Source organism: Rhopalosiphum padi, chromosome 4, assembly GCF_020882245.1.
Source record: "Rhopalosiphum padi isolate XX-2018 chromosome 4, ASM2088224v1, whole genome shotgun sequence".
NCBI lineage: Eukaryota > Metazoa > Arthropoda > Insecta > Hemiptera > Aphididae > Rhopalosiphum > Rhopalosiphum padi.
Genome location: NC_083600.1, coordinates 13,079,852 through 13,104,629, shown reverse-complemented (window position 1 = coordinate 13,104,629; position 24,778 = coordinate 13,079,852). Strand labels below are relative to the sequence as shown.

General features: G+C 33.8%; 1 protein-coding gene across 2 annotated transcripts in view; it reads left to right on the top strand.

Moving 5' to 3' along the window:
• LOC132929473 (zinc finger protein 235-like) overlaps window positions 1-24,778 on the top strand; it is a 91,232-nt gene that overhangs the window by 22,213 nt on the left and 44,241 nt on the right. For both annotated transcript variants that reach the window (XM_060994850.1, XM_060994851.1), the window contains exons 2-5: window positions 10,821-10,962; window positions 11,218-11,373; window positions 19,694-20,005; window positions 21,083-21,252. In XM_060994850.1, the coding sequence (XP_060850833.1) occupies window positions 10,821-10,962; window positions 11,218-11,373; window positions 19,694-20,005; window positions 21,083-21,252 (780 nt within the window). The remainder of the gene's footprint in view (window positions 1-10,820; window positions 10,963-11,217; window positions 11,374-19,693; window positions 20,006-21,082; window positions 21,253-24,778) is intronic.

The window sequence follows — 24,778 nt, the reverse complement described above, 5'->3', positions numbered from 1 at the left end:
TCAGTCTTTGTAGTAGGATAACATAATATATTATATCCGGTCGTTTGCCGCATGGTTAAAATGCCATTACAGAATAATTATTAAAAATTTGATTTTTTTGATGTTTTTGCGAAATTTAGTGAGATTGTAACTGAATTTTAATATTTTTTAAACGGGCGCTTAACGTTTTGGTTAAAATATACATCCAGGTACAGTCGTTTAGGTACTCTCTTATACCATACAAAACGTATAATTATTACCATTATTTATTTTATTTAAACTTATACACATATCAGTATAATTTTAGATAGATTCGTAATATTATTTTTATTCGATTAATAAATACTATAATGTTACCCACTCTGTGTGATGAGTGTTTTGAAACATTTTAACATATTAAATAATTTTTATGGAGATACCTAGATACGAGTATTGCCACAGATCTATCAATGGTTTACTGAAATATTCTGAAATGTCGTTTTTTATTCAGTAACTAACTCGGTATTCGGTCATCCGAATTGTAATATTCTATGTATGAATTAAATGAAAAAAATGTCTACTCCAACAAGTCAATGGTACCTATAAATATTATGCATATCTTTAGTGCCGTGTAGTGAGTGAAATACCCATAGGATAATAGTAATAAATAATAATATTTTAATTTATAATATAAGAATGTAATGATGACTTATGCTTCTGACCGAAATGAAGCGATTACGAAACACCAAACGCGAAATGCACAAAACATCATATTATACATACTATATTATGCTTTTATAACATGTTACGTGCGGGTCACATCTCGTTGATCAGTCTGATAAAAACTTCGGATAACGAATGCGTGGAGAAAATTTTTAAATGATTGACGCGAGCGCTCGCGATGGGTTTTGCTTAATAGCTTTCGGCAGACGTTTTCGTAAATGCAGCGCGCGTGCATTTTACTATTATGGTCCATCAATCATACAATAATATACTGTATATAGTAGTACTATATAGTCGTATATTTATATAGTAAGGCAGGTACGACCGCCAGAAGTCGTTGGATCGAAACTGAATGTTGTAGCGCAAAGCCACTGTAGCCAGTTATCGATCCTCTAGATCATGGCAGCGGCATGCACTCACAAAAAAAATATAAAAATATATCGTCATACCCGCGGGATATAGAGGTTAAAAGTAATAACAATAATTTGATTTTTGTTCTGTCTCATTAAAAATATCGAATTTGTTGCGTGAAATTGTAAAACAAGCCGTATAGAATTTTTCAAATCTGTATTCCCGAGGACCCTCCGTCCCCATCCGCCTATTCAACGTGCAATAATCTGATACATATTTTATTTACTTATAGTATTCTATAATACTTATGTAGGTACTAATACACGTACATAATATACGACGACCCTCGACGGGGGTATATGTATATTAAGTATATGGAAAAATATACATACGCTTATAATAATAATAAAATTGTCGTCGTATTATCTTCGCACGATGTGTAAAATGAGTAATGATGTTTAGTATGATTATTATGCTGCGAAGGTTCATCTGTCGGTTGGTCGGTCGGTCGGTATAGGCACTAGGCAGCCACTACTAGGCGGCGAACGACTGACGTCGTCTGTTAATTATCAACTGCCGCCGCCGATAAATTGAAATTGCCTCTATCGTCTGGTCGCCGCTATTATTACCATTATAATACCCAGCAGCTACTATTGCGCGCCTGTATTTATGTATAATATTATACATTTATACGTGCGCGCGCATACACACACAAACAAATGCGCGTGAGAGAGCCGTTCATCCGCTGAACTCGTTTAAATTGCTCACAAATTGCCCTCCGGACAGAGAGCTGTGTGCAATTTCGAGCACCTCGTCTCTTCGCCGCGTGCTCACTGTGCGATGTATATAATACTTAATATATACCTATCTATATAGATGTATACTGTATAATGTATATTTCACGCATATTTTTCTTCTTCTTCTTCTCCGCCCATATCCTGGCTACTCTTTATAATATAGTTCGACGCGTGATACATATATATATATATATATATATAATAGCATATCATAATATCGTCATGTATACATAAATACATATATAATTCCATTCTCGTTTACCGCATTGCTCTCGTTGTGTCATGTTCTGATAACGAAAAGGTGGTTTTATGAAATTGGTTTTTATTTTTTATATTTCTATTTTAAACCGTATAATCGCAACTGGTAGGATGGGGAAGGAAAAAATAAAACGCACTTAATTTCATGTACGTGTGCAACGCAAGAGCCGAGAAACGAGCATCACGTACAAAATGCTGCACACACACACACACACACACACACACACTCACACATATCTCATCTCCGACCACAGACGAGTGTTCGCGGGCACAGCTAACTACCTAACATAATCGGCGCGCGGGGTTTTGATTGAGCCTCTGCTTCTAATATTTTTACGATCATTATATTTTCGACTTCGGTATATTTGATCACAGTAATGTGTTTACTTTATTATTTATTATGCATATAAACTTCAACATAGTATACATTTCCGTACATTGCATTTACTCTTTACTGTTATTTGTTATTCCGTCAGACATAGTCAATAGCCTGCGTATAATAATATGACATATGACATACTAGGTATTATTTTCACACTATATTGATGAACAGTTATCGAACATGATAAATATACGCACGATGCACAGACGCATAGATCATGCGTCGCGTTCGATTTTCAGACAGTCCATCTCTCTGTTCTAAATACATTTATAACGCCAAGCACGTAAAACAAAAATAAAATAAAATATAAAATCAAGTTATGATAAATATGCGTAAAATAAGTCAAAAGCATGTGAATGTTTAAATGGTGAATATTTTTACATCGATAAGTATTGGTTATCGGTATTAAAATAAATTGTAAAAAATGTAAAAACAATGTGATGTATAATATTTATATTATAGTTATTCGTCAAGTTTGTTATCAATGTTAAAAATATATTATACGGATACATATGGATATCAGAATATATTGATGTATTGAAAAAACAAATTTACGATGAACTTATATGTCTTACCCGAAGGCATTTAAAATGGTTTCGATATGCTAGTTAGGAGTATACTTAAAATAAAAAATACGTATATGTTTATGATGTATATAGTATTCATTATATAGCCTATTAAGATCGCAACTCAATAATAATATTACTCATGGAAATTTACTCACTGATTAAATCGTCAACAGTTGCATGTGTTTATTGTCGATGAACATATATAAATTAACTCTCTCTGAGGATTATAATATTGTGCCTGTAGCTGTGGAATAGGCAAGTGAAATTTTTAAACGTATTTTAGTATATGAGCGTGTTATTGAAGTATAAAATACAAACCGAACTAAATTTGATAACTAATTATCATAACCCGTGGGCCTAAAGCATCAGTAGACACTAGACGTGTATGTACTATGTAATAATAATATAAGAGTAGGAAGTTTTCAAAACCAAAATTAAGAACTAAAATTAATCCTGTTTAAATAATAATGCAGTGTAGAAATGGACAATGCAAACAATTCCTGGTCAAATAAATGATATTAGACTGTTTTGAATAATTTTCGAATATAAATAAATTATTAGACAAAGTAATGTGTACAATATTTATCGATTTGAATTGATTTGTTCATTTTAATTTGTTCTATATGTTATCATTCAAACCAAAGTCATGATTTTTTTTTTTTTTATGAATAATAATCACATCATATACATTTTTTTCTTGTAAAACATGATTTTACACAATAAAAAATAAAATGTGAAATAAATTTTAAATCGTATACACTTCATTGGCTATCGTGTTTTCTATTTAAATCATGCAGTTTTGTTTTATAATTTAGATTCGATTAATATTTACGAACTTGATTTAATCAAACCTTGCATAAATTTAATTATTTGTACAGTACATCCAAAAATTTGCATTTTTAAATAGGTATACATGTTTTAATACCCGTGAAAATTTATAAGCTCATTTCGTAACACAATCAATATTTTAATATTTTTGTTTTGGCATTTAATTTTATAATTTATGAATTCAACGCAAATAATAAGAACCTAAAATTAACAAATATAACATTTTTGTTGAAGCAGATTTACACTGTACTGTGGCAATGTATATTGTGTAGTAGTACCTACATTTTTCTCAACACGCGCGATTGCCAAATAAAATTATGACATTCTTATAACATTGTCAACATAGTCAAAAACCATTTATATTCATCAACAATCATGGTTCAAGTATTAAAATTTTTTACCTTACGCACAGACAATATTCGTTTATTTCGAAATTCTATACAATTTCTAAATAGCCAATAGACGTAATTAAAATGTATTTAGCGATATTGATAGACGAAATACGAACATAAATTATTATACAAGTATCTAGGTATGCGTGATGCATATAATATTCAAATAATACAAATTAGTAATTACGTATTTATCATTCCTCAGATAGTCAATAACATTTTCAGATCTATAAACATTTATTCAAACTCAATATTGATAGAAATGCAAATATAACATTTTCTTGGAATCATAATAACTATTGTGAACTTAAGTTGGTTAAAAACATATAAAGCGCTAATAATATTTTATCATAGGTACTTACGTAGTCTTACACAGTATGTATACTACTTCTATGACCTATATGAAGATATGATATCTTAATATCTTATAGTAAAATGCTTATACAGTACAAGCGACTGGATAAATATAAATAATCGTTATTCGTTAAGGATTGTTATTTGAATTGAGTTCTCCCAATGCTCTTATTAGATACGAGTATAATATTGTACAGTTACGTAGTTTATGTTCGCGCGTGATGTTATTTTCACGGTGCAGAAATCACTAATGTATCCGATTGATGCTGCCCGTGATGACGTTCTTGTATATAATACAGTTGTAATGTATTTACGGTTGGCCGTCCCAGATGAATGCAGGGTCTGAAGGCGATCGCGATCAAATGAGATGGTTTTGTTGTACTCAGTCATCCGGTGGGTCACGCGCGCTCGTCAAATAGCGCGTAACCACGTCCTATAACGCGCGCGTTCTTCTAACGAGAGCCGCGCACGGTCCACAACAACACAGTCTATACGTGTGTTAAAAAAATATATATGCAAATTTTACTCGTGTGTTAAAAAGCAAACAACGGAAATTGAGATAAACTACATAAAAAAATAAAATAATAATAATAAACGAATAAATAATAAAAGCGTTCTGCTTGCTTGGAATCGCAAGTGAGTGCGTATATATATATACAGTTTAATATTATAATAACGTATAGCCATGTATAATTTGGTACAGGTATAAACTATATGTATATAATATATATACATTCGGTACTACGATCGGGGAGAGAAATGAATGCCGCGAAGGCGTTCATAATAATAGAAGAATAAAAAAAAACCGTCCTCAAATCGGAAATTGCGGGATGCATATTATAATGCATACCTATAAATATACCTCGCATAAGCGTTCAACCATTATCGTAGAACAAACATTGGGTGGTAGGTACGTGCGTGAAATTGCTAGAAATATTGGGTGAAAAAAACAACGATGAATCGTGCTCGCATATATAGTTAGATTATTTTTAGGCGGTATTTGTATATATTTATTTAAACAATGATTGTGTGCGACGGGGTGTGGGTAAATAAAAATGCTTTATCTCACGACGGCGGAGACTTCAACGACCGGAACTGCATGCAGATCCAAGCGCATTAGGTTTTTCTCAGTTTTGAAATGGGACGTAAACATTTAAACGGTATTATAATATATATAGCTATTATATGTATACGTATAGATGCACGTCTTACGGGTGGAATGCGATTATTTCCACGGTTAAATATTATTTCAAGCTTGATTTGTTTTTTTTTTTAGTTAGTAAATCAGAAAAAAAATTATCGTTCACTTAATTTATGTCATTTCAATACTAATTGACATCATTATATTTGTATACGCCTGATATCTTCGTTCGTAATAAATAGTTCAAGAGTTAATTAATTTCTTTTTTTCTCACAAATAATGTTCATAAAAAACCAACACGCCTGAGTAGTTATACAATCTACTGCAACGTGTGTTATTGTTTATACATCTAGCCATCTAGGTATATATTATTAATTTATTGAATATAAAATCATAACCATGTATATTGTATACCTTTGATAAGAATGGAATCTATAAAGGTAGCTATAGATAAACGACATGTTGTAATATTATGTCCGTACGTAAATAGCATTATAATATAGGCTACTCTGGAATCTAAAAAAAAAAGAAAATGTCAGATATGGTTATATTATATTACCTATCTATACTTACTATTTGTTTCAATTTAAGCAAATCATTTTATTGTAAAATTTGTTATGACGTTTTGGTTTTTAAACGTGTATAATATTGTAATAACATATTATATCTAAACGTCTGTTACTCTTTTAGCATTAAATAAGTGTCAAACTATAACAAAATTAAACCAAATCATTATAATAACATAAAATAAGGTTTCAACAGTATATACGAGTATATATATGACGATTATGACGGTAAACAATAATATGTTTTCAGCAAATACAAATTTGATTTATATATTGACTAGAACCTGTAAATTTATGAGATATTTTTTTCAGATTGTATATTATATGTTATAAAATTATCTTACATCTTTTTAAAAAATAAACGGTATCTACTTCTGATGGTGCCTATATGTGTATAATATTTGAAATATTTTTATAATTTCAACAAATGCATAAGCTGAGATACCGGTTTATAAGATATAAATTATTATTGACCGTATCGTGAGTTGGTACCGACGTAAAAAAAAGTCGAATTTACAGTAATTTGTCATATCGCCATGGTGTTTAAAATTGTAGAGACAGTCATATTCGAGTATAAGTAATATTTACTTAAAAATACTATAATATTCTCACGGCATTATTTGTCCAAAATTCATTTGAATACCAGTTTTTATATTTCAACGCACTGATGAACTACACTTAAATACTATAATAATATTGTATAGTATTATAGATTATACTTTTTATTATGAAATCAATTTTTCACCGAAGGGTTTCCGATAATATGATCATTAATCCGTAATATTATTAAGATACCTACGCGATGTTATAGCTATAGTAACCAGTATCCCGAACTTTTTCTTCGTTCGTTATAAAGTTCCCAGTAGGTCTTATTACGATTCGTATAATATACAATAATATTATCCTATCTTTCCTAAAACTAGTAGTAGTTTTTGTACCATAAATGTTTTGCGTCCGAGTACACCACATTATATAACGATCATACAGGTAGGTACATACTAAATATATATAATGGTATATTTTTAACAAGCCGACCGCAGTCGGTAACGACGTTACAGCATCGACTCCGAAGTTTGGAACAATGTGGGTTTCTCACGACGATTAATGTGTATAGGTATAGGTACCTATGTCGTGTGAGCGTTTACGTATGTGTTTTAAATTTTTTTTCTACTATATTTTCTTTCTTTTGTTGCTGCATTGTTCTCAATAATTGGGACATCGTGTCTCCTTCGCCGCAGTATATTACACCGCTGTAGCAACCTACTGTGGTAGACTGCAGCTGTTATTATAATTTTTTTATTATCATTATTTCGCAAATTCGTTCTCGTCGCGTCCAATCGAAAAACAATATTTTATACCAGCCAACTCAAACGAACGATGCATGGAATAGTGATATACGCGCCTAAGCATAATATATATCTATTGTGCATAGAACGACAACGCGTTTTCGCAACAAACGTGAAACAGGTGCTATAATGAATTATACCCATGAAAATCTGTACCGGCTGTGGATGTGTCTTATCCGCGGGGTGATGACTTGTGCAATTTGCTTAGGTAAGTGCCCGATTAAATCGTGTACGGGGAGTTTATAATTTATTTATCCGTATCGAGATAATCGTAACCGTATACGAAATATAGATTTAACGTCATTCTAACGAATACAGTGTAATTTAAATTATACATACATATCGGCGTATCGAGGCGGGGAAAAAATTAAAATAAATACGTAAATATCAATTATGACAAACTTCTACGAGTACATATACATAAATGTAGTATGCATGTATATAAATATATTATACTAGTCCAATTAACACGGAACACGCAAACAGTTCTGACACACAACAGGTTTAATGAACAACAATCTGTACAGAGTCTACACTACGTATATAATAATATTTACCTACGACAGTAGTAATTCAAGAATTTTTTTCACCTTTTTCGATTTGCTACTTGTGACGGGCACACTAGCTGGTGGCTGGTCGGTTGATTCTGCGCATTGATCAATATGAATGTTTTTCATAAGAAGTCGTTTAGCACCTACCCACTAGTTAATACGATCGCGTCGCGTCGTAGTCAGAGCAACACCATCAGACGACAGAATAATAATATAATATCAGGATGGCTCTATAGTCTATAATAACCGAACACAATAATATTGTTAACGATGAAACAGTCGGACATGTAGGGTGGCTGCCGGCTGGTGATAGGTCATAAGGCGAGTAAACATCAATATAAACGCCTGGAGCAGGTTCGTGAATATTTATCTCTCTATTGACCCGTCAAACTATTATTATATAAGTACCGGAGAAAGAGATTTTTGTATGCACGTAAAGTCACCACCACTTGGTTTTCCGACACGTGCTATATATTATATTTTGCACGTATCTATATGACAGGTGAACCCCCAGTTGAAAATCGTGACAAAGGAAAATCTCGCAACGTGTGATTGAGTTTTGTTGACAAGAAAATAATTTGCATTGATGACGATATCGCGAAATGCATTAACCTAATGTTCAGTATTAGTTGAAATATTACACACTAACACACTTATAGATATGACATCTATATGACTATATCATACATATGGAAAGAACACACACAAAGCATGTCTATACTAAACCATCATGCATGATGCATCAATGTGTATTATTAGATAACCTAACTTAATCTAACAGTGTCCCTGTCTAATTTTATCTACAGCAACATAAAATAACTCATTTCAAATAATTTACTTAGATTTTTAACAATAATAAAAAACTTATTTGTAATATTATACCGTTTCAAATAATAGTCATCGTCGATGCCATCTCGAACTTGCAATATAATTTGTCAACTACTGCTGGATGTTAGGCATATATATCGTAATATTATTATAGGGTGCACTAGTGTATATATTAATACGCAGTAATCGGATCGAATAATATCTGGTGAAATAATTTAATATTTATATGCGTTATCCAAAGCTATGTATCCGTAATATGTTATAGAATGATATTATCGCCATCGTCATATGTTCGTGTGGTTTATTAGGTTTTATTTCATTTCTTTTTTTTAATTATAATTTAACCTCGTGTTACGTTTGTATGGTTTCTTCATGTGCATTCTCATAATATTACTATTATAAGACTTCGTCAGCCACTAAATTATAAAGTTACACGATGATATACTTAATACTCACCAATATTTTAAATAAATGATTTTGGCGCATACAATATACAACATACAATATAATAACTGTATATTTATATATATATATATATAATATATATACATGTTATAGTGTTATTCACGTGCACTTAACTATCCGTCCTATCTACAAACTCGCCGAGATAGGATAACCGCAAGTTTAATGGCGTATCAGTTGTTCTGGGTTATAAATTATCGGTTTATTATCTCGCTGTAGATAATGATCATCGTGTGCAGCATACGTGTTAATTAATTGGCTATTAATTGTTAGCGTGCGCTGCACACTTTGTCCGTTGAGTTACAGTGCAAGCTTAAAATCGCTTTGTAATTACTATTTAGACGTTGTTGTAGGGAAAAAAACCAAACGTAAACTGACAAACAAGAAAAATATATTCAAGAAATCCTATAATATGTTTTTTTCTTTTCGTACATATACAACGCCCCGTCGCTTCAAGTATACCGCACTGCATATTTTGTCGCTAGTCCGTTATAATTGCACATTCACACCCAACATACACACACCAGAGCTCGCGCGTACATGGGGTAAACACTGTCGGCAAATGTATCGTTTCATCGAATGGTCGGTCGCTGTAAATTATTAGTCAGCCAATTATATAAAAAAAAAAAACCACTAGATTTGTTGAACGTATTTCTAAAAGAAATTATTCACCGTCATATCGTCGTTATATGTTTTTACCTCGTATAATGGAAGATTTATCGAGAAAAACAATTACGAGACAAATGCAATATTAATTTCTACACACATAAATGTATACATTAATAATGTATACTCCATACTCGTACGTATTATATTGGTTTATACCACAACACAATCAATAAAGTTTTCGATAAGCGTCGAACTGCGTCTAATAAACGATTGAAAATACATTTGAAACTCATTAACAAATCTCTTATATTATGTGCATTTCCATTATATATAAACATAAGAACGATTTAACCTACAAGATCAATAGTGTATTATGATTATTATTTTTTATTTTTGTTACTACAGCTACTACATTTTTTGCTATTTTTATTAATTAATTTATAAATTAATAAATCTTTTAAAAGGTTTTAATTTTCAGCTAACTCGATATAATAGATTTAAACGTTTTATAATAGTTATAGCAAGGTCTTGACTCTAAACCGAGTGGCAAATACAGAGCACATAAACTTTGTATAATATATATATATATATTATATAATACATATAATCGCTATCCTAACGAATAAATTTGATCGGACCAGCTTCTTATAATATGTATTTCGTTCACGAACCTAACCATATACGTGTGTGTTTCGATTGTTTCAGATAAGGCACAGATTCGGTTGCTACGACCAGGTGACCGAGGTGAACAGACTCCGAGTGCGTTATTGTAATTGGGTCCGGTTTTTGAAAATCACGCAGCACCATTCCGAACAACATGTCAACGTATTGGGAACCAAAATAAAAGGTACACACATCAACAACCGGTTCGATATATATGTTTTTATTTCACCGAAATACGTTTTTATTATTATTTATTTTTATTCACGACGATTACGCGATTATATTCGGGTATCTTGCCGAACCTGTTCGGGATTTAACACCGTGTGTGGATTTATGGTCGAATCGAGAGCTCGCGCGTGTAGTGAACAGAGACCGAGAATCGTCGTGCATTTCATTGCAGTTGTTTTTTCATGATTATTATTTTGTTTTTCCTAAATAGGTGAACCTATGTACGAAGTGATAAAAAATATACCCGCCAACACGGAGTTGGTCGTACATTACCTGCCGGAGCGACCTGAAGAGATATTCTTCATGCCTGCCGTCCACTACTTAAGAAACACTCTATACAGACGCACGATGGACACAATTCTGGAAGGTAAGTTTCTAAATTATAATTATTTCTATAATCATTACTATCGTTGTTGCCAATAATATCCCTGTCGTAGATTGAATTCTTGCGAGGCCTAGATAGTACAGACGTTGTCGCGCGTGTGTCTCCTGAGTCATGCGCATGCCGATGATAGTCGATAACGCCAGCTGTGTTTATATAATTGTTATTTTAACGCGAACCGCTATCGCTGACTTCAAGTCGATACCAACGAGATAGACGTTCCGAAAGCGGCGAAAATCGCAACGTGAATTCTTGACCTTCCGATAAGGCCGACGGTATTTGCAATGTTTAATCGATCGTGTTTTTCCCGTAAGTTTTTCTCGTAAACTTTTGTATGGACATTTTTCGTATAATCGTATATATATATATATATATATATATATACATATAACGCCAATGATCCATTAAATAGCTAATAGTTTATTCGCCTGATTCAGTGAGCGTTTTGATTAGAATACATCATTTTATCGATAGAATTCGAAATATCTGTTCGACTATTCGAGGCTTATTATTGTTTCACGTTGTTCTTACATATAGGTGTCTCCTATACTTTATATTAAATCGTTGATTTAAAATTATTGTTGTTTCAATGACATCTATTACATGCAATAATACTACGAGTGCACGATGCTATCACGTTTCTAGAATTTTTACGACCAGGAACGAGCAACTGTTGTGCCCGGGCGTCACGCGATCGAGAGCGCGACGGGCTGTTCGATATTATAATGCGATATATTATTATTATACGTGTACATATCCCTACCTATCATAACGTGCGGATCGATATTAAACATAAAAACGGTGGTCCACCGTCGGCAGGCGATCCCGAGCGCGCACGCGCGTGGAGATACGATCTCGATATCGCAGGGAGAATTTTCGATTTTCGGAATTGGCGTCGTTCACGCACGCGCACGCGCACTCGAAACGATCTGGGTTCGGCGTCAGACCGATCTAGATAAAAAAAATTACGTCGGCCGCGTACGAGTGTTCGTATGGCGGCGCGGTGGCGGGAACAAGCGAATTGCGATTGCCGGTAATTGAAGTCGGTATATACCATGTATAATAATAGTAATGTAATATATGCAAATGGCCGACTAATTGAACCGCGGCGGTCCTTTGCGCGGGATCGCGCCCGTCGGTGGTTTTACGCGCGCGCGGACAAACAGAAGCCGGTCGGAAGTATTATTATGATAATATATTATACGTGAACGGCGGCGGCGGCGGCGACGACGACAATAATTACATCGGGATCGCAATACACATATACATAAATATATATATATATATATTTATAAATGCGTATAGTGAGGTACCTATACTTATAACTACGGAGATACGCATAGTTTTATATTATGTGTACGCGCACATATAGACGAATAAACGAACACCGGCGGCGGCGGAAAACAATGGGATCGTCGGCGCCTTTGAGACCCGAGGGGGACCCCGCCGGAATGCCATATTTATCTCTGGCGGCCGCCACAATATATAATATCGCCAAGGTGACGCGGCGGCGACGGGGCCGACAATTCGGTGCATTCCGTCCGGTGACACGACTCCGCCATTATAACCAGCCGGCAGCAGCCCCAGCGGAGCGGTCCGATTGATGCACGCGATGCATTTTTGCATTTTATTCGTACATTAAATGCAATTGTCTCGTTGCTCGTCGTAGTCCACCACAATGGTCGTCGTCCGCGCCATTACACCCCACCACAACCTCCACCGCTACCACCACCCGCAAACAACAACCGGACGTCGTCAAGTGTCTATACACTCCGGCGTACGATCGTCGATATATAGCGTGATTTATCGATACCTAAGCCAAAGTATGTATGTATAATAGCTGGTCGGGGACTTTGCGCTTACCGTGTTACGCGCGACCGGGTTACGATTTAATTTTTCGATCGAAAAGATCGCTTGTCACGAGTGCAGCGTGTATTCGTTCTTGGCGTTCTTGCAATGTATTAGAATTAGACTCATCTCCACCGCACGTCGTAATCGTTATGCATGTTGGCCACGGCACGTTTTGTCATACTCGTATAATATTAATAATAATAGTAATGACATACAAATCATCGGCGGTGTAATTTATACGATTCCTATATGATATTATTTCGAACCGTCAATAATACACAACACCACCTGCTGCGCGATTATCCGTCCGCGGTAGAAAGTCATGTCGCTACCACTATTATACACATATACAACACGCTTAGTTTGTGACTCAAGAATTCATATAATATGTAATATATATTTACACCTATACCTATTATATTTATACCTATTATATATGTATATATTATTCATACATATATTGATATAAAGTATTTATATGTGTACGCGGTTGCACACGTCGAATGTGTCGGTCCAATTAAAATTACAGAGCTCTTAAAGAAGAAATGACAGTTCTTCAAATAATCACCATTACCTATAAAGATATTATTTTTCATCCGTTCCCAATAGTAATTACTTTATAAAAACGTTTCACCTTGTACAAATTGCTGCAAGTATCCGGATGCCAGCGATCTTCTATTACATTCTAGTTTAGTAGAAATAATTTATCGTCGCCGCTGTACAGTGATCTTATTATTATTAATAATAATAATATAAATTTGAAAATGTTAATGCAAAATAGCAGTGGGAATGGGATTAAGCGTAAACAACCAAAATAAATCAAAATTTTATAATAATAATAATAATAAACTATATTATTTGATACCATGGATTGAATTGTAACGACAATTTCCGTAATAGGCAAATCATGAGTCAAGTCAAATCGATATGATATTACGTAGCTACTGTATTTGAAACTGACAATTTAGATACACGCGAGCATTGAGAGAGAAATTTATAACTTTATTCATTCTGCGCAGCTTCCTGTGTCCCGAAAGACCGGCTGACACGGCAGGCAGCTATTGTGACGATCGTCGTGAATCAAGTTCACGTGAATACTGTACGCAACAATAATATTATTATACGTTCAACATATATAATATACGTAGAGTGAAAAAAAATCGAAGAAACGCACGCGCGTTCCGGAGATCTATACGCGAACGTCCGCAGCGTGTCGGTCCAACAGTGTTTTTTCCCGCTGAAAGGAATCGGGTTGGCCGCCTCACAAAAGAAGAACGGTCCCGTCCAAAAAGTCACTGCAATAAGGAGTCGAGTTCTCCTTTCAATTTCAAAACGTGACGTCTGCAATAATGACCCACAAATGCGCGGGGCACACTTCGTCGGCCGGGCCATTGTCTCGGGATAACACCTCGTTTCGTCAATCTCTAAATCTCGACACGAAATCAGTGGCAACGCGTTCCTCGTGCCACCGCACCATCCCGCTAGATCCGCGCGCGATCGTTCGCCGCCACAGGACTCGCGGGTTAATCTCCTCATTCATTCTCCTCTTCCTTCACCGCCATCGTCACTCGGTCACTGTGCTCGACGATGGGAAGAATTACACATCCACTCTGTATAATATTATACTCATATTACACACACACGCACACACACACACACACACACATACAGCGCGATTATACTATCGACTATTGTAAACAAGAGTGGTGTGCGCCTTCAACCGTGTGCGTTATACGTGTGTACCTATTTTTTTTCATTTATCTCTCCTCTCGCGGGGCCGAATCTAACAAGCGTGTACATTAGGCACGCACGAGCCGCGTCCGCATCAACAATGCATTACTATTTCCCTCCCAACACCCACTCCCCTCATTCACGCACCACATCGACGGTCGTCTTGGCTCCCGAACAGTTCGACCGGCTAATTACGTTTGGTGACTGGCGGAGGAGGGGTTCATGCTCGTGTCCGCGAGACTGGCGGAAAAACGGCCGACAAACTATAATATTATAATAGCTGCTCGAGATGCGAGATGTTGTGAAATACTATATATATATATACGTCGACAAACACACGAAATAATAGCATTATATTATATACAGCCGCGGCGAATCGCGTTCGACGATCGTCAGTATTATACGAAACCGTTTTTAGATCGACTATCCTCTGTAACATTGTTAAAATGGATAATATATATCACATTATTTGATGCGATATACCATATTATAATACTTGTTAATAAACACATATGAGTATATACTCTATGCATACGCCTACATTTCTATTATAGTACCTATGTCGATGATACGCGCTCACGACGTTACGAAACGATTTCGTTAATTACGTGTATCCATATAATCTATATACTACAGCTTATGATATAATTAACAAACGTGCAACTAATATACTTGTTTCATTATACCAACGGTTTTGAGCAATTTTTTTCCTATTAAATTTAACAAAAATTGTATGATTTAAAAGTTAAAAAATGAACTTCAATAATTATAATTTCGATTGTCAAAATCACAATATATTCTTTTTTTTACTACTTTATTTATTTTCTTACATATACGTCTTTTTTTACTTAGGTTATGGTAATACACATATATTATTTATTGGTACTATTCTAATGTCTTTATTAATTTTATGTGTATATTATACTTAATATACCTATTATATTAACTTCTCTTACTTTATTTTTTCCTATTTTCCTATTTAAATTTTCGATTTCTCAATGATATTGACATAATACATTATTTTGATTGTTTACCCATCTTTGAAAAAAGTTTGTTAAATTGTTTAATTTTGTATAAAACTTAATGTGGTCGATGATTTACGTACATTTTTTGGTGGGTAGGTACATCACCATTATAACAACGAACATAACTACTTTTTTTAAATTAATTTACATATTTGTTTGCTTTAATCCTTTGAAGGGATCATTGTTCTATCGTCATGAATACCTGTGCATACCATATTAAAAACGAGCGCAACCACCTAAAATTCTACGTTCAATTTCCATTTTATATTTTGGTTCATCAAAAATGTTTAAGTATTGAATAATCCCGCTGATTCCGTGTAATGTGATGCGACAATCATAAAACTATTGTTTCGAACGAACGAGGTCGCTCGCGGACGTTTTTGAGTCGATGCGGCGTGGGCCCAGAGATTGACACGGAGTGACCTTGTCCCTAGCCTTATACGCCGATACCATACAATATGTTGTATTATAATATTACAACGATACGTCGATATGTACGTCGTCCTGTTTACGGCTACTTGAATAAATTAATACCGCGTAAAACGGCCTCGAGCGGCGTGTGAATAAAAAAAAATGCGACACTGCAACGTTATTGCAGTATAATAATGCGTTTATCGGCTTGATGCATAATATTATATTATATTACCATTATATTATATACTAATAATTATATTATTTATATATGTATTAAATATGCTATGCCGGACGGCACAAAACGTAAACACATATATCTGTTGCGTTGGGTTTTCTTAATAATGTTGTATGCGTGTACACTTACAACTATACACGATATAAAAATGGTACATATACACGCATATACAACAATAACGATAGGCCTCTGCATCGAATTTATAATTCGCGGACCCTACCTAGTCATTGGCATGTGCAGTCCATAAACTTGTCCAATATAATAATTATTATATTATTATCATAACTCCGGTGCTCATAAGACGTGTGAGTGAAATTACGGAGACGAAATGAAAAATATATATAACTACGCAGAACCCTGAATGATATACGCGTGTATATCGTGAGAGCATAATATATAATAATATAATATAGTAAGGAAAAAACAGAGAATGAATACGGTCGATACGCGCACATACGCTTACACTCGAACACATATACGTACATGTCCAAAGACCAATATCGTTGTATAATAATGCGTACGGTTTGTCCATTGTTCTGGTGGCTATTGGTGATTGTACAGCGGCGACAATATATATATATATATATACACGAGTGTTATTATTATTATATATATGTACGGTAGACACTATTATACATATATACGCGTACTTGCGTACCTATGTACCTATACCCCGTGGCTGAGGCGGTACTCACTTCCAAACGGTAGCGGCACGTCCTTCTATTGTTTGGCCGCCACCGCCCGATCGTCGTCGAGCGCGGGTATTGTCCTCGGCTCTTCTCATCCCCCGACCCGCTTGTTTCTCCGAGATGGTGACACGGACTTGATTTGCGTCCGTCTCTTCAATGTACTTGTATATATATATATATATATATATATGCGTGTGTATGTGTGTGTGTGTGTGTATGTGTGTGCGCGTGTGCGGGCAAATAGGTATATGCACACATACCTATATAGGTGTATTATAATATGCGCGGTGGTCGTCACGCGACACTGAGACGGAGAAAAATCGCGCGGCGTATCTACATTATATAAAGTATAACATATTATACGGGATGCATAAGCATGCAATATTTCATCTCAGAAAATCGACAAATCACCTAAATAATTGCCATCACCGACCAAAATCCTGAAGAATGAAGATTTACGAAAATTGTTTTTTCTTATCATGCTTGGAGAGAACAAAATCTTGTAAAAACAAAAATATCTTTTTGTGTATGTGGTATTTTGAGAAAAATTTGTTTTTTTGTTGTTGGTAATGTTTGATAAAAGATTTCGTGGAAACAATGCAACACCAATAAACCATTCAGTATACGCACACCCGTCATAAAATGATAAAATGATAATATTAAATATTAATATTATATAGTTATGTATACCACGTAGTTATAATAATATTCATTTACATTATATAGTACCTACCTCCTGATCTAGGAGCATGAATATGTTTTTTATGTTCTATTTTTTACAGGTGCTCCGCTGCTATATTACTTGCGTTTTCCAAGTATGATTCGGAAAAAATATAATAACATGAAAAATGAAATATTATAAAAAATAATAATATAATATAGTCGCACACGAATACGCGCGTCACGTACGATTATAAATCATTATATGGTAGGGTTGTTCGAGTAAGACGATGTGTCATTATTATAATATTCTAATATATAAATGTTATCGTCACTATCATAGGTATTATGTACTATTGAATATTAATAGGCTACTATAATAATCGACCGTCAGTATGTTTTTATAATATGTTAAACCAAAATATTTGTAGTTGTATCTATCGATTCTATCGCCACCACAAATACATTGTTCAGCAATGGTCGTGCGTTCATCTCTAAGACCACTGCAAATCTGAAGACTGTCGGCCACTGCAGTGCATTCGAACGTATGTTTTGTGGGAAGTGGACTGGAAATGTCATTAATTCGACGAACGCGTATCGCAACTCGTGATGGACACTGGACAGTTCCGTTATCGTAGCAGTATAAATACAGTTTTCGGGAACAACAGATGATTTGATAGAGCGCGGATATCTAACCTAACCTCTTCTATATAATATATTTGCACTGTGATCACCAGACGCAACAGTTGCCTTACATAATAGTATTGTATGGTTATAAGGCGGAATAACGTATACGCCTATTCAAAACGGAAATAATCGACAAATTGTCTACCGAATCAGTGGCCTGATTTTGTCACGGAGGACTAACCCATCCACCTAGATATCGAAAAAATATACTCCTCCGGCAGACGCGGACGTATCGACGACGTGAAAGTGCGTATATCGAATCCCGTATCTACGCGTACGGGACGCGACACGAACCGTTTCCATCCAAATACGAATATAAATTGACTCTCGTACGCCGTACGTACCTATATAATGTATGTAAAGAGTAATAATAATAAGCAGTAGAATATAGACGATCGACTTGGCGAGATTATCGTTTTAATTGGAACTATAACGACAGACGAGATCACGGTGGCTTTTGCTTTAGTCCGCACGGTATAATAATAATAATAATAATATCATCGACCATGGTATAATAATATTCACGTCGTCGTAATCACGGAAAATGTATCTAAACCTATATTGTTATTGCGTAGATATACCTACCTAATAACAATATATTTTAATAATGACGCGCGTCGAATCTAATCTAAATATATTCAAGCACAAAGTCTATTTTACAAAATCTTATTGCCGGAGAGAACAAAAACAACATTTAAATTTACTCTCTTTTTTATATTTTGTAAGTATAGACGTGTAATACATTGTCTTTCAATTTGGTTGATCCGCGTAATAAGCAAATTGTGTGTTGTCATTAAGACTATATTACGCGTTTATAGAAACAATTAAAAACTGAAATTTGAAAAGCAAAACTATTCACTCATTCACATATTGGTGTCTATTACAGCACACATACACAATAGTCACTCGAAAAACTTATAGTACCTAATACTATATAGTATATTTAATATATCATCAGATATTTTTGGATTATTAATGTAAAATATAATATATCATTCAATTTTTATTTCTAGATTCACCGTTAGATCTATCCATGTCGTTACTTTCTCGGGCATTTGGTACATCTTCCGCGTCGTCAGCATCTTCTCCACCCAGCGGACTTGATACGGACGAACGCAAATCACTGTCCGGTGAATCGTCTTCAGCCAACTCTTTGTCCGGCGACACAGCATCGCTAGACCACAACGTGAATATGATCGTGTGTAACACAACTCCAGTAAAACCGAGACCATTTCGCGGCGAGCGCACCCTTCTGCCGTGCGAGGTTTGCCGTAAAGCTTTCGATCGACCGTCATTGCTCAAGAGACACATGCGTACTCACACCGGTACGTTCATAGAAATCATTATGTAGTACTGAGTAGTTTATTTAACTTAAATACGGCTACACTAATTTAACGCGTCAATTTTTTGTGATTTTGCAATAATTTGCCTACATGGTTTTCATTTTCCCTTTGTGACATTCCGAAATATCTGAATCGCAATTTGCAGCTGCTAAATTTGACTCTATTACCATTAGATTTCTTTATACTTTGTGTAATAAATGTATTTAATTTTCATATTCATTAAACGCATGTATAAATGTCATACTTATAAATCGCACAAGATAAAATGACATTTATTCATTTTTCCAATCCATTATTTCCATATTCTGTAATATGAAAACCGTTTTAAACTGGCCACAAAATGTCACCCTAGTGATGTTTCTAAGATAATTTACAAACATACACACACAGTACAATATGTACATAAATGTATTATATTAGACATATATATTATACTGTTATGTATATTTTACCGGTACAACAGAGAGATATGGTATTCGTGATATTCCAACCACAATATTAACATATATACTATATATTATATTATTATTATATGTATATATAAAATAATAATAATATATTTCCATAAAATGCCACATTATTATGTGTATAAATCATTATTGATGTACATTTAACGTAATAATCTAACGTATATCAATAAATGTGATGTGAAGATAATTTCGCTTTCAATTGAAAAAAAAAAGCAAAAAGCTGTTGCAGAAAGTTTATATTGCAGCAGCAACTCTGGCTACGCGCGTATATAATAATACTACGACTGGTTCATAAACATCGATTACGATAATATACGTTCGCAATATAAGGCTCTCCGTGTAGCTATTTTTTGAGATCAAATGATGATGTTTTCTTCTTATTATTTTTATTATTTTATTTTTTTTACTCATCTCACTCCTCTTACATTCGATTCTCACGGCCCGCCGATCGGATCAAAGTCTATCATCGCGTGGACATTTACGCGCCGATATAACATATCGTATAAAAATATAAAATATCATACCTAAATATGATGCAAAATTTTTTTCCGTATAACTATTGTTTTAAAACTAACGTTTTCTCATGCAGGTGAAAAGCCACATGTATGCGCAGTGTGTAACAAAGGTTTTTCGACATCGAGCTCGTTGAACACTCACCGGCGAATCCACAGCGGCGAAAAACCGCACCAGTGCGGAGTCTGCGGAAAACGATTCACAGCCAGTTCTAATCTCTATTATCACCGAATGACTCACATCAAGGTAAACTGACTTAGCGTTTTTATTTTTAATTAAAAAACATTTATTATTTTTATATTTTATCCACATAAAATTATTAGAATCCACGGGAAATAATAGTAAAACAAATTTTCCATCGAAATACGACATTTTGTTTTCGATGCTCGCTAAACGATGTTTATTAGGTAGGTACGTATGATATTCAATAGTAATATTATATGTATATTATACGTATATATAGTCTGCAGTAGAGCATAAATTACCCAGTTCGGCCACTATAGAAGGCCAATAAAACCAGACCATTGACCTCTTATTATAATGACGTCTCATACACGATCCAACACATAAAATTGTTCACGACAGATTTTTTTCACCAAATATTATACACCTATTAAAATCGTTTATTATAGTATATAGTCATTATTTCCGGTGAAGTATTATTTAAATTTGGCTTTTAACTGTTATCGATAACAATTTCTTCTCTCTTTCCCTCAGATATGAATTTTTGATTTACAAATTGAATATTATAAATTGAATTCTTGAATAAACCATACAAATACCAATAAAAAAAACTTTAATTTTAAAACACATGCAATTTTAATATCTTTAAATAAAAATATTGTATTTATAGCGTTTATTATACATTTCAATTTTCAATACTGCTATAATATAAAATATGCTTCCGAATAAATAAATCTACAAAACGACGTACGTATATACATTTTAAACACTCATAACAGTCGTACAATATTATATCATCATCATTTTTTTTTATAGATTATCGAATATTATATGTTATTATGTACTTTTTACTAACATGAATAAAAATATTGATAAAAATGCGATAATCAATCATTATATTCGAACAGTGGCTCGTGGTAGAATTGAGTTACACTATTATGTTTTTAAGAGTCTTGTCGTGTACATGTATAATAATAATCGTATTATTAATATTATTAACATACCCATAAACCGCCGGCCGGTTAACAACGTGACTGTATACAAGAGAGGGCTGAAGACAGGATCCACACCGCTTCAGTCGGCCGTATATGTGTGTTTGTGTGTGTGTGTGTACTGTATATTATATATATACGACGTTTTTAATGTTCTAAGACTCACGCAAGATTATGGGTCTTTAATAATACGTCTGAACCAGTCTGTGGGGCATACAGATTATTATTATCTCTGCGCGCGGCGGATTGGTTAGTGTATATAGATTTTTTTTCAAACTCAAATAATTATTATACACGGAATTAAAATTAAAATCGTGTGGAACACGTAACACCGAGCTACTTATTTGTGGCCAGGTCTCTGCGCGCTGAGATGGTGTCCGGATACTGGTAGTTTAATTTCGTGTTTTTCTTTTTTTATTATTATTATTATTATTATTATGTGCTCGCAATTTAAAAAAAAAATAGTATATATTAGTATAATAAACCAGAATGGTTTTTAATATTTCGATCAATTTTGTCGTAAACACGAAGGAAAAAGTGGTTTCAACGTGACTCAAACCTTTATATTATTAGATATATATTATTATAGTGTGCATTTGGTTATATTATAGTTTAAATTTGTAACCAAAATTCATCTCGTATAACCGGTTGACGGCGATAGGACGTATATTATATAGTTGCCGCACTCTACACACAACCACTCATCGCAGGATCGGTTGCGATTCTCTTCATGCGTGTATGGTATATACTGTATAATATACTATATATAATATCATTAGACATAACCACGCGTGAGATCACCTGATGTGTGATTATTTTCCTGAAATTGTTGGTATAATATAAGTATGATATATCAATGGCATATTATAGTATAGATATAAAGTGACGACAGCGTCACGTGCATACTTCCACACAGTAAATCATTATTGTGAGACAAGATATAGTTATTTTAATTATAATTTTGGAAATCTAAACTAAGAAGAGGAAAAAGTAAAAGAGAGAGAATGGTAGTTCTATAACCCTAATTGAAATATGTTATACACCCTTACCGATTCAAATAATTATCTAATTTAAGAACTCCATAAACTCTAAACATATTCGAGTAGTATATGTAGTATAAGCTTACATTCGTCCCGTGTATTTACCTAATCAAGGACTAAATATACCACAAGGTCAACTTGCAACTGGAGCACAGTCGTTACAGTTATAATTGTGTTGTGTCTTGTGTTATACTATACTATTATGTGTACGCTTCGATGCAAATACTTATACATACTTGTTTAATTATCGTAATATTATACTGCGTGAAAACAGTACAAGTAGGAACGTTAAAAAGATAATTTATAGTTTGTACTATCATTTCTATCAAACATGAAACTGATCGAAACAATATAATACTCCATATTATATCTTAAATTGTCTTAAACAACTCTGCAAAATTATCCACTATATTTGAAGTGTTCAAAGAAATAGCGAACGAACGTATTCTTCAGAAGCACACATTTTCAAGCAGAACAAAGCCCACTCAATATACTGACCTAAATGCAAATAAAAAAATAAAAAAGACCAATCGAATGGATTAATTAAAACATTTAAAACATAAAATCCGTCAAATAAATATCCACCACCATCCACCTCTAATCAACTTCCGCCTGACAAGAGAACATAGGCTATAAAAACCATCCTATAAGCAATTGAAATAAGAAAATTAATAACTATTATAGAATTAATTTAAAAACATACCTAGCATTAATACAAACATTATAAAAAAAATAAAATCAAAATATTAAAAAAAAAATATATTTTTTGGCAAAATATGGATAATATTTATTTTTCTTAAAATATAGTGCACCATATGTTCCAAGATATCGTCACGTTTCACACTTATACAGTATAAGTACAATATAATTTACATTATAAGTTATACTATAGAAAAGTATATTAATATGCACAGATAGCGACGCAAAAATTAGTTGATCGAGAATCATTGAACATTGATCGGTGAATTTGTATAATATTGCTTGCATCAAACATAATATAGTATCTACAGTGTAACAATCGAAAACGCAAAGTTCAATAAATATGTATATTATTATACTGTGGTAATGGTTACTAGCTAAACGACTCTGCGAATTCCGGTCTCGTAGACTATAAATTATTATTGTTATAATCACCTTATGGCTTACTATATGTACGAACTGGGAAAAAAACATCGGACTCGAAGGCGACGGCGGCAGATGTGTCGACGGAGTCAGTACATTATATTATTGTACGCAATATATTATATAATATATAAATGCACCTTGGACACGCAACGCGCAGTGATAAAATATAATACGAACAGCACGCCACACGACTCCGCGTCAACAATAATAACAACGACACAACGATGTATTATTATTGCAATTGGTGTTGAGAAAAAAATGGTAATAATTATAATGATATTAACGAAATCAGCGTACCTATTGATTTTACATGGTAAATTATTAAACCCCTAATAGGTGGTTAACAAGAACATATAGCAGATTAAATCAGTAGATACCAACTGTCATGAAGTATAGTAATTCTGTAGAAGGTACATTTGATTGTTCAACTTT